Genomic DNA, 13,131 nt, shown 5'->3' with positions numbered 1-13,131 from the left:
GAACCAGGGGTGCGTTTCCCAAAAGCATCGTTAGCCAACTATGGTAGCAAGTTCCGTCGTTATCATCATAGTTCAACGAGTCGGTGTTTCCCGAAACCATCGTTCCAACGAACATTCGCAAACAGCATCGCAGAGTTGTGTGGTTGGAACGACAGCTCTCGACCTGTGGTTAGAAGCAGAGTTTCTTGTTATTATAACATGTGGGCTTAATAAATTATTATCTTGAGCCAAATAAGCAAGATGACATTCAGTAAAATCAGTATCTTTTATTTAGAAGACATACAAATGTCCTTTATGTCTTTTAGTTTGTCAATAGATTTAAAGCACCGTTTTTGAAGAGTGCGCATGTGTGAACGTGCTCTAGTGCGTAAGAACGAGCCTATGATTGAATCTGGAAATAAAGCAAATAACTGAGAAAAATATGAGAGAGTCCTCAGATGACATGTCCGTAATTTATAGCAAAACATCTAGCATTAATTCGATCATTAATTCGAACAGATTCATTAAAAGTAGTTTTTAATCCACCACATGTGTGACATCATTAACCAATGTGGTTGAACAACCAATTTGCGACAATACGGTTTTGGGAAACAGTCGTGACTAGCAAGTTGATTTCTTCAACAGTGCATCGTACTACGGTAGTGGAGCAGCAAGTTACGTTGTTGTACGGGAAATGCACCCCAGAGCCGTTAAATATGAGAGTTGCGAACACGTTTTTGTGTTTAATTTTGGAGGAAAATTGGCTGCTCCCATAACATAGAATATATATATATATTCTATGTATGTGTGTGTGCGTGCGTGTGTGTGTGTGTGTGTGTGTGTGTGTGTATATATATTTATATTTAATGGCATTGTGCAGGTTTATATGAATGTATCATAACATTAGGATGTTAATAATTATGACCATAGACGCTCGAGAAAAATATATACAGTAAATACTGTAAATGTATTATACCTTATGGGAACAGTCCCTTCCCTCCAAAATTAAACACACAAAAAATGTATTCAATTCAAATATATATATATATATATATATATATATATATATATATATATATATATATATATATATATATATACACACACACACACACATATATATATATATATTAGTAGTATATATATATATACACACATCTGACTAATTAATGTCATATTATTAATAGATTGGTGTGCCAAGAGTGACATTAGTCTTCATGTAGACTGAGTTAAGCAAGAGCCTTGTGACAAATTATAATAGGACATTATGGCCATAAAAAATCTTGAGTACTTGGTACTAGTACTTGGATACTTAAGTACATTTGAAGGCAAATACTTTTGTACTTTTACTCAAGTGAATTTTTAAAGGCAGCACTTCTACTTTTACTTAAGTAATATTTTACCTTGAGTATCTTTACTTTAACTCAAGTACATGGTATGTGTACTTCGTCCACCACTGTCTATGTTATACTGATTTACTAGATCTCAATATTTCCAAGCAATGCATGGCTTACACTATTTTTCTACAAAATGCAATACAATCAGATTTTACTTTCGCAACGTATATACATATTTATTTTGTAGTCTGTATGCTACTAAACATTTTCAAATAGCCTACAATGTGTTGTGTTTAGGCTAAATGTATGTAGGCTAAGTTGTATACAATAACTTGGCATTATCATGGATGAAGCTTATCATATTACACCTTGATTAAGAATGCAAACTTTTGTTGAATTTTATGAGAAATCTACAGACGCAAACAGACGAAGTGTAGTAAAATAAAGACCTAAATGTGTATTTCGGACTTTTTTCACCACAAGTCTGAAAGAAGACATGTTATTGAAGACAAATATCCAAAAATCTCAAAATTGACCAGTAAAAAAAACCTATGTTTTTGCCTGCCGTGTCTCGCCTTAATATAAACACACACTGTTATCAGTAGCCTATTATTTTGGACAAAGTTTTGCACATTTCACTTCAATGTACACTTAAGCATGCGTCGTGAATTAGCAATGTGGAAACGGTGGTTTGTTACTGCAGTAATATCACGTTCAGTGCTATAAATCTCTCCGTTCCAGAATATTTGGTTCATAACATCAATCTTTGATTCAGGTGTTTGTGCAACCGTGCCCTGAAGATTTAACAAAAGTCTGGGTAGGCCTAAGTTAAGAAAAAAGTAAGTAGGAATTAGGAAAGTATGTGAGAAGTGAGATCAAAATTACCTTGCTTGCTTCTTTCCGCCATTTCACCTCAGTGCGAGAAAAACATGCATCGCTTCTTCTGTACGGAAAACGAGCAATTTTAATTGGTCGTCAATTCACTGTGAGTCTGTGTATCGTAGCAACGGGCACAAGACTGCGCTGTTATGAATCCAGTGGGAAAATAGATCTCGTGTATTGTTTATATATTTCGTGTGTGTATGTCTCTATGTGATATAATTATTATTTGATGCAAATAATTCTAGCCGGCTCAGCCAAACTTTATCAGATGGTGGCTCAATTTGGCTTACGAAATTATTGGCTGGCGGCGGCTGACATTCTAAATGGCGCAAATGGCGGCGCCTGGCGGCGGCTTCGGGGTCTACTGTGTACACAAGACAAACAAAAAGATGACAAATCCTTACTCAAAAAAACATCAAACACAACATTTCTATTTTGGTTGCTGGGGTGAGAAAGTTTAAGAAACCCTGCTTTAGAATCCATCCATCCATCCATCTTCAACCGCTTATCCGAAGTCGGGTCGCGGGGGCAGCTGCTCCAGCAGGGGGCCCCAAACTTCCCTATCCCGAGCCACATTAACCAGCTCTGACTGGGCGACCCCGAGGCGTTCCCAGGCCAGTGTGGAGATGTAATCTCTCCACCTAGCCCTGGGTCTTCCCCGAGGCCTCCTCCCAGCTGGACGTGCCTGAAACACCTCCCTAGGGAGGCGGCCAGGGGGCATCCTTACCAGATGCCCAAACCACCTCAACTGACTCCTTTCAACGCAAAGGAGCAGCGGCTCTACTCTGAGCTCCTCACGGATGACTGAGCTCCTCACCCTATCTCTAAGGGAGAAGCCCGCCACCCTTCTGAGGAAGCCCATTTCGGCCCCTTGTACTCGCGACCTAGTTCTTTCGGTCATGACCCAACCTTCATGACCATAGGTGAGGGTAGGAACAAAAATTGACCGGTAGATCGAGAGCTTTGCCTTTCGGCTCAGCTCCCTTTTCGTGACAACGGTGCGATAGAGCGAGTGCAATACCGCCCCTGCTGCCCCGACTCTCCGGCCAACCTCCCGCTCCATTGTCCCCTCACTCGTGAACAAGACCCCGAGGTACTTGAACTCCTTCACTTGAGGCAAAACCTCATTCCCTACCTGGAGTACGCACTCCATCGGTTTCCTGCTGAGAACCATGGCCTCAGATTTAGAGGTGCTATTCCTCATCCCAGCTGCTTCACACTCGACTGCCAAGCGATCCAGTGAGAGCTGAAGGTCACGGACCGATGATGACATGAAGACAACATCATCTGCAAAAAGCAGCGATGAGATCCCCAGCCCACCGAACCGCACACCTTCCCCACCCCGACTACGCCTCGATATCCTGTCCATGAATATCACAAACAGGATTGGTGACAAAGCGCAGCCTTGGCGGAGACCAACCCCCACATGGAATGAACTCGACTTTGTGCCGAGGACCCGGACACAGCCCTCGCTTTGGACGTACAGGGATTGGATCGCCCTAAGAAGGGACCCCCCCACCCCGTACTCCCGCAGCACCTCCCACAGTCTCTCCCGGGGGACCCGGTCATACGCCTTCTCCAGATCCACAAAACACATGTAGACCGGATGGGCATACTCCCAGGCCCCCTCCAGGATCCTTGCGAGAGTAAAGATCTGGTCCGTCGTTCCACGGCCAGGACGAAAACCGCATTGTTCCTCTTCAATCTGAGGTTCGACAATCGGCCGAACCCTCCTCTCCAGCACCTTGGAGTAAACTTTACCAGGGAGGCTGAGAAGTGTGATACCCCTGTAGTTGGCACACACTCTCTGATCCCCCTTTTTGAAGAGGGGAACCACCATCCCGTTCTGCCACTCCTTAGGCACTGTCCCAGATTTCCACGCAATGTTGAAGAGGCATGTCATCCATGACACCCCCTCCACATCCAGAGCTTTCAGCATTTCTGGTCGGATCTCATCAATCCCCGGGGCTTTGCCACTGCGGAGTTGTTTGACTACCTCAGTGACCTCCCCCAGGGAAATAGAATCTGATCCCCCATCATCCTCCGGCTCTGCCTCTACCATAGAGGGCGTGTTGGGATTTAGGAGTTCTTCAAAGTGTTCCTTCCACCGCCCAATAACCTCCTCGGTTGAGGTCAATAGCGTCCCATCTTTGCTGTATACAGCTTGAATGGTTCCCCGTTTCCCCCTCCTAAGGTGGCGGACGGTTTTCCAGAAGCACTTTGGTGCGGACCGAAAGTCCTTCTCCATGGCTTCTCCGAACTTTTCCCACACCCACTGCTTTGCCTCCCTCACGGCCGAGGCCGCAGCCCTTGGGCCTGTCGGTACCTTGCAACTGCCTCCGGAGACCTCCGGGACAACAAATCCCGGAAGGCCTCTTTCTTCAGTCGGACGGCTTCCCTGACCACCAGTGTCCACCATGGTGTTCGAGGGTTACCACCCCTTGCGGCACCTAAAACCTTGAGGCCGCAGCTCTCCACCGCGGCTTTGGCAATGGAAGCTTTGAACATTGCCCACTCCGGTTCAATGTCCCCAACCTCCGCAGGGATGCCTGAAAAGCTCCGCCGGAGGTGTGAGTTGAAGATCTCGCGGACAGGGACCTCCTCCAAACGTTCCCAGTTCACCCGCACTACTCGCTTGGGCTTCCCAGATCTGTCCATAGTCTTTCCCCACCCCCTGACCCAACTCACCACCAGATGGTGATCGGTTGACAGCTCTGCCCCTCTCTTTACCCGAGTGTCCAAAACATATGGCCTCAGATCCGACGACACGATTACAAAATCGATCATCGACCTTCGGCCTAGGGTGCTCTGGTACCACGTACACTTATGAGCATCCTTATGTTCGAACATGGTGTTTAGAATCCAGTTGCGATTAAATTCAGAATATACAATGATTGATAGTCTTTGACCACCACATTAGGAACAGATTGTTTTTGTTTCTATTTAATTGTATATCTTTTTATGCAATACACTGTTTTTACTGTTTTCTTTTTTTACAATGTCATCCGTCTGATTAGACCATTAGAGGGAATAGATAGCAGTACTGTAGGGTGTATTAAGTTCTACCAGAAAGACTCGGATACAGGATTGCATGTAAAAAGTTTATTATACATTAATAAAACATAATATGAGAAAGTTCTTTGGCATAAGCCTCCGTCCATTGGTCAATGAGAGAATCTTGAGATAACCGTCAAAACCTGCCTGGAGAATGGCAGGGGTGAGGAGCCTACCCCCCCGCAGAAGGACAGGGACTCAACTGGTGGTGGAAGGGGTGGAGGAGATTGCCCCGTAGGCACACTGTAGGCAGCAGTATGGTAAGCTGTTCATGGATCTATAAAGTGAGAGATGCGATATGATTGGTTGAACAAAATTCTGAATGGCAGAATGATGTGCTCAACTACTACATCTTCATGCTAGAATTACCGCTCTGCTTTCATTTCTAATTCTGATAGTATAGTCTTTTTCTTTTATTTAAAAAATACATAGGTTTAGGATGCCATCATATCAGTTATAAGCAATAACATAATGGATTTTTGGATCTGCCAAAATATCTACTAGGAATGACCAAAACGACCTATTTTCATAATCTACTTGGTCGGTTGTTTGAATGACTATTGGACGAGTTGGTGTTTAAGACAATAATGTATAATTAGGTTCTGTTATTTTCATGTGAGCATGATCAGACCCATTACAGTGGGATATATGCACGCTAATCAAAGAACATGGTAACTAACTAACTGATATTGAACAAATAAATAGGCTAAATAGCAATAACATTAATTTAACAAACATTACTCACAGCTGAGGGTTTAACGTCCAACAGTTATCGTCTTGAAATGTATTGTTGATGCGGCGCTTTGCTGTAACAACTGTGCATAAAAAGGCTAAACCTAAAGCATTAAAGAAACTAAATGTCTTGCAGAGGGTTTTATTGTACTTTTTCGACCACCCTGGCACATCCCTAATTTCTACAGTTTAATTTTTTAATTTTAAATTTTTTAGATTGGCCAATTAATTGTAAAAGTAAATTTTACACTGTCCTAATTAGTAGCAAAGTCCATTATTGGTCTTCCTCTAGTGTGAACTTTGTGAAGCACTGACAACAAAGGCTTCTATTGGTCTATTAAGAGAAGCTTTTGATTAGGGACCAAAAGGGAAATGTGTTGAGGGAAGTATCGCCCTTTCCTGTACAAGTTCATGGACAGGATGTCAAGAAGAATCATAAAAGAAATAGCAGCAAGTGTACCTTAATAGTGCATGGAAGTTTAACACTCTTGCGCCCAGGGTTGTTGTCTCGACTTGAATGGTTGTTTGAAACATGCTTACTAACAATAAAGAGGACATTATCATATTTAATAAATACCTCTAAATGACATTCTATGAATTACAAGGGAAAACATTTTTTATTAAAGATTATGAAAGATTTTATTTATTAATTAATATAAAAATTCACTGCAAAAAAAATTGTTTGTTATCAGGTGTTTTTGATCTAAAAATGTAAATGATTTAAAAATCCTTTAAACAAGATACATTTTTCTGAGATGCAACATATATGATATTCAGAGTAGCTTTCAGAGAATATATCTTCTTTTTATATAATTTCTTTTTATTTTCTCCCCAATTTGGCATGTCCAATTCCCAATGCACTCTAGGTCCTCATGGTGTTGTAGTGATTCGCCTCAATCCGGGTGGTGGCAGACGAATCTTTGCCTCCACGTCTGAGACCGTCAACCCCCACGCATCTTATCACGTGGCTCGTTGAGTGGTTTACTGCGGAGAGCTAGAAGGCTCACTCTATTCCCTTGCGGCATTTGTGCACAACTCACCATGCACCCCACCGAGAGCGAGAACCACATATTGACCACAAGAAGGTTAACCCAACTTCCAAGGCCCCTTTCAGAGAATGCATCTTGAATATGTGCATTTTGTATATGTGTATTGTTTTCACTTGTTCATACTTCTGATAGTGCAGCAAAGACAACATATTATTATATTTAATATATATTCTCTGAAAGTCTAAAAATCTTATGTTGCTTCTCAGGAAAATGCATCTTATTAAAATATATAGAATATTATATTCAGCATTCTCCAATAAAAAATAATTCTGCTGCAGTATAGCTTCTAAAGTAAATATATTTAAATATCTATATTGGAAAACAAACCAAAACAGACGTAATTTTTTCTTTTCTGCATTGTATAATGGTCCAAGTTTAAGACTACACTCTCTCACCTTTTTATTAACTTCAGTCCATCTTTAACTTAATAGTGCTGTGTATCGATGATTTTATTTACAATAAGATACACAGTGTCAGCGACACATTTATGTTATGATTCACAAGGTCACGAGCCATCATGTTATAATCTAGCTGCAGCAAGGAGGGATGAGCATTTCCGCGCATGAGGGTGTATCAGCTAGGACAAGTTTGACTCTCTCTCGCTATGAGCAGCTCTGACCACACAGACAAATTTTAGACTTTGTGCTTATTTACACAACCTGCTTCATTATTATTTGAACTTTAATAAAGAATGCATTAAAGATATAATGATGTTTTCTTCTTCTCCTTGTAGGATATTTGGTATGCGACATCTAGAAGGGAACTGTTAAAGTGCCCTCATTTTCACACCATTATATGTAGGATATTTGGTACTGATGAATTTAGATGAGAACCTTCTAACACCAATATATGTAAGGGAATATAGGGTCTCGAAAATGTGAGCTATAAACTAAATTAAACTGTCCTGATTCTACATTACTAGGTAATGAAATGTATAATGGAATTAGTCACGTTCGACAACCATTATAAATTAGGTAAATGACAAATAACTAGATTATTTGTCTGAATAAATTCTCCACCATTAACATCGTAAAACAATGCCTCGTTGTATCTGCTCACAATTTCTACTGTAAGGAATTAGCTTTAATAAGTGAATTATGATGAATTCACTTATTGGAGTGATATTATTGAAAATAATATCACACGTATTTAGGTACAGCGAAATCTTTTAAAAACAGGGATGAGATTATTTATCAAAATATACATCTTTGAAAACAGACAAACTTTATTGCTATTCTAAACATAAATCTAACACATATGTATATAAGACAGGTTGGTGAGAAGAGTGACAAAATGTGAAATAAATTATCAATACAGTGAAAATGAACTTAATGGAGTCTGTTGACAATGCCTTATAAACCATTTAACCTTATTTGAGTCTACATTTGAATTGAAAACGTTCGATTTGCTATCATTTGATTTGCTATCGGATTACCCGAAGTATTTAACAAATACACCAGCACTTTGAGCACAATATTGGAGATGTACTTGCATGTTGTGGTGTTTCCTTGCGTTCTTTTGTTGCTTAGTTCTTGGCTCTTGGTCGAAAGTTCGTTTCGTCTATGTTTTGGACCTCTGTAAGATCGGAGTTATTGTCTGTATGAATGATGAGGTTGGCTTTGAAGCGAGGCCTTCCCATGGACCATAGAGAGTGAGAGGCCTCCTCGGGACTTTGAGTCCCGTGCTTCCTTGGACCTCACATGGCATGGATCTGGTTCCGACGAGATCCAGATAAGACCACGAGGGAAGAGTCAGAGCGAAGTCTGAGCAGTCAGCGGAGCAGGAGATACAAGCAGAGAGGGAAGACGATAAGAGAAGAGAGCGTGTTCTTCCTGTTTGGAAACATTTGAACTGAAATTGGCCGCATCACCAAAGATGTCCTGCGCCAATCAGAAGTGACTTTTCAGAGTCACATGGACAACTGGGCTGTCTTTTCCGACAGTTGATTTATGGTCCTTTGTTTCAGATTCTTTTACAAAATTCCCACTCAAAATAGTGCATATTTAATCATGAACTTTTAAATCTTGTGAAAGGTACAAGAGACATGATATTCGTTGTCATGAGCTCCATGTAACCAACCAAGCAAGTGTTTGCATACTAAACTTGACATTCTATTGGTATCTTTTAATATTGTACATGTAGGTAACAAAATGTGCAAATCCCTGGTTACAAATCATACTGGTTAATTCCTTGGTTATACAACATGGATAAAACATTCCACACATTTTAAAGAGGTACATCAGGCTATAATCATTCATTTGTCAGTTATACAAGTTACCACAGCTCAATTCAATTGTCAGAATTACCTAGCAAGCCTAGGTATTGTATAACTTATTTTATTATATGACCCAAGCTAAATTTGTATAAATGAAGCACACATAGTGAGTTTGTATGGTAATTAATCATCATATTCGTGAAACACCTAAAACGGACAATTAATCATCATAGTCCTAAAACAGTAATCATAGTCATAATCACAATTATTTGTTTGACAATTAATTGTCAGCCAAATTTCACAATCGTGTGTGGTGGTGGCGTAGTGGCTAAAGTACAGGGCTGTTAATCAGAAGGTCATTGTAAATGTAATCGTGACCCCTAATTTTCATTATTAGGTTCCTACCTTGTGAATTTTGTTACAAATATTTATTTTACTGAGAGTTGATTAAAAATGCACAAGTTTTAGTTATTCCTGTTAGAAAAACATTTAAGTTGCTCTAATTTTACTGTAAAATAATTATATGTTGGACTGCTAAACTCGAGGTCGCACAATGTTTTTATATTCCCCCTGAAATTGACTTGAATTTTACATTTTGTTTCATTTATTTTGTTGTTGGATTGCTAAATGTAGATTGCACTTTCCTTTTACTCGAATTGAACAAGTTCTTACTTAAAATCACTCCAAAATAAATTTTAAGTAATCTACATTTAGCAATCTCCAGTTTAGCAGTCCAACATAAAATCTCTCCAAAATAAAATTAATGTTGGACTGTAAAATGGAGATTACCAGTTAAAACAGGGCTATTTTTGTGGCAGAATAATGCCCTGCAGTGCACACTTTGTTTCTTGTACATTTGTTTGTTTTTAAGAGAATATAATTTATTAAAATATTGATATATTAATGCGACAAGGTTTTTATATTTATTTTGGGTTAATTAATTGTTATATTAATCAAGAAATAATAATACAAAATCTTTAGAAAAATTGGCAAATTAGTCGTTATATTAATCGACTAATCGATAAAAAAATAATCGTTAGGTGCAGCCCTAGTATTCGAGTCGCGCAAATCTGATGGTCTTTTGGAAACCTTTCAAAGAGAAGTCTGCTTTAACTCTGTGTGGAAGATCAGAAGGTCGTGCTGAGGGGCCTTTCTGAGCAATGTTGATGCCTGGGCCGTTTAATTTTTGATGGTGATGAATTCCAGGATTGCAAATGTAGGGTTTTTCCTAGATTCAAATCATGTCATTTCAATTCTTCTGCATGTATAATAGTACATCCTCAATCAGGCTCAAGCTGAGGTGCTGTTCTCATGCATCATCATTAGCATTTCAAATGATCTCATGTTGAGTTAAATGAGATTGAACTACTATTTGGCAACTAAAAATGTTTTTAAAATTTAATGTCAACGTTGTCGATAACGTTGACTAATTGTTTCAGCCCTACCCTGTATATTACGTGATTTGATTAGGTCTTATTTGAATGCAGGTAGAATGTGAACAGAAATAGACAAAAAAGTGTTTATCATATTTGAGGATTCAGTTTTGAAAATTATTTAACACAGAAATGGAAACTGTTTAACAGTTTAATAGAATTAGAATACCTTTATTGTCATTGCACAACGAAATGTAGTGCTTCTCCTCAGTGGTACACACATACATACAACAAATAATGTACAACCTCAAAATGAAAATTCTGTCCCAAATGTTTCCCACACTTTCTCAAAAGTGAAAAGTCAAACCATTTCTTCTGTGAAACATAAAAAGAGATGTTAGGCAGAATGTTGGCAAGAGTCACCATTCACTTTCATTGCATCTATTTTCCATTTAAAGGAAAGTAAATGGTGACTAAAGCTCCTTTTGTGTTCTACTGAATCAAGAAAGTCAAATGGGGTTTGATGGACATGAGGGTGAGTAAAAATGAAAAAATGAAATCAAGATCCTGAACAATGCCAAAGTCTCCCTGAATCATGATGACCAGTGACTCAGGAAAGGAAGGAATGGCCAATCCATTAGATTGTTGATCTTGCATTGGTCACATTTAAGTCAAAACAAACCCCAGCTATTAGGCAATCTAAATTGGAAATCAGTATTCAAACTACTGTAGTTTGCGTAATTGTTTCTATTACATAAGCAGTCATTGATTAAGGTCAACTCACTTAATGTCAATGCACTTTTCTGTCTTTTTCCAGGAGAAGGAAGGCTGGCATCATGCCCAGTTTGGAGGACCTGCTCTTTTACAGTATTGCAGAAGGCCAGGAGAGGATCCCAGCTCACAAATTCATTACCGTGAGTGACAGCACTTATTATACACCGCTATTATTGGCCACAGGATGTTTTGTTTACGTTTTGTGGGTCAATGTATCTGTGTGATAGTATGACTGAAGGTCTGTGATGGGGCCAGGGTGTACTGTTACCGCTTTGTTGTTGTTATTATCAGCACCACTAAATTTGGCACCAAGCCATGTTTTATTACGCCATGGCTATCTTATCTAACCTGGCCGACATAGCAAGTAAAACCCAGATAAGATTACTGTCACTGATGATATTAATGAGTAATGCACTGAGATTTGTTTGCATTTGAAAACAAGCTGTGTTAACTCTGACAGTTTGAATTTTGATTCATGGAAATTCATTGTTTTGTGTGTGTGTACAAACAGGCACTGAAGGCCACTGGACTTCGAACAGGAGATCCACGGCTGAAGGAATGTATGGACATGTTAAAAGTCACCCTTAAGTCCACATCAGATGGTGTAATGCTGGACCGGCACCTTTTCAAAAAGTAAGTTTCAAATGTATTTTAGGCTCTTATTTATTTTATTCTTTTAAGAGTTCCCAATAGTCATGAAAAAGCTCATTTTAAAATTGCTATTTCCAGACCTGGAAAAGCCATGGAAGTTACTGGGCCCTATTTTAAGAACGCTAGTGCCATAAGACATAAGTGCAAAGTCAGTGGGCATGGCTGTGAAGTTGAGGTATTTTTGTGCAAATATGCGCTAAGTCTAGACACAAGTGGGTTTGGCCAAATTGCCCATGCAACTTGCAAATGAGGAGGGTCAAGTGCAATTTATTTCTGAGGTTCTTCTCCGGTTATTGCAGCATCTGCGTCTTATTATATAGTCCATTCCCTCAAGCACCGGCAATATAAACAGAAACGGCACATTCATTTATCACAGAAATATTTCTATAATAATGACACAATCCTTTTATATGCTTAAATATTGTCATCAGAATTTGGATGTATGCTCAGTTAAATTTTAGGAAATGCAAGTATTATGAATAATTTTCATCTACTGACACACAAATCATGGCTAGTATTAATAGTGATCTACTGGTCAGTTTTGAACAGTTAAATTAATTTATTGAAACATGAAGAAATTAAAGAAAAAATATTTCTAAATTCATATTACACGTCAAACGAAATGAAAATAGAATCAAAATAACGAACTGGTTAAAAAAATCATCAGTCATCCAAACATTTTATCCTGTCCAAATTCTTTCACCGGCACCTTTTGCAGTGACTTAAAAATCACTATGACAACAGGCAGAAAAGTACCAATACAAATTAAATCATAAATGAAATTGTAAATCTAAGCATAATAATAAGAATTGAAAAATAAACAATGACAAATAGATAATTTAACACAAATCGCATACTTTTTCTTTTTTTTCATAAGATGACTACAACTCTGATCATCAGGGACCTATTTTGATGTTCCACTATATTTTTAGGGTTTGGACATGAACTTTATTACCACTGGCTGGTGGTGAGTCTAACAGGGTTTACCAGGGTTTCTCAACGGGGGCGTTCAAAGTATGCCAGGGGGCGCTGAGAACAAATTAGTAGAGAGAGGGGCATTAGGTTACAAATGGAGGGTCCATGTG

General features: G+C 39.1%; 1 protein-coding gene across 3 annotated transcripts in view; it reads left to right on the top strand.

Annotated features, from left to right (window-relative positions):
* glsb (glutaminase b) overlaps positions 1–13,131 on the top strand; it is a 61,886-nt gene that overhangs the window by 12,896 nt on the left and 35,859 nt on the right. For all 3 annotated transcript variants that reach the window (XM_052147907.1, XM_052147910.1, XM_052147908.1), the window contains exons 2-3: positions 11,439–11,535; positions 11,907–12,028. In XM_052147907.1, the coding sequence (XP_052003867.1) occupies positions 11,439–11,535; positions 11,907–12,028 (219 nt within the window). The remainder of the gene's footprint in view (positions 1–11,438; positions 11,536–11,906; positions 12,029–13,131) is intronic.

The sequence above is a fragment of the Xyrauchen texanus genome, chromosome 18, assembly GCF_025860055.1.
Source record: "Xyrauchen texanus isolate HMW12.3.18 chromosome 18, RBS_HiC_50CHRs, whole genome shotgun sequence".
NCBI lineage: Eukaryota > Metazoa > Chordata > Actinopteri > Cypriniformes > Catostomidae > Xyrauchen > Xyrauchen texanus.
This window is presented reverse-complemented; position numbering and strand designations above follow the sequence as displayed.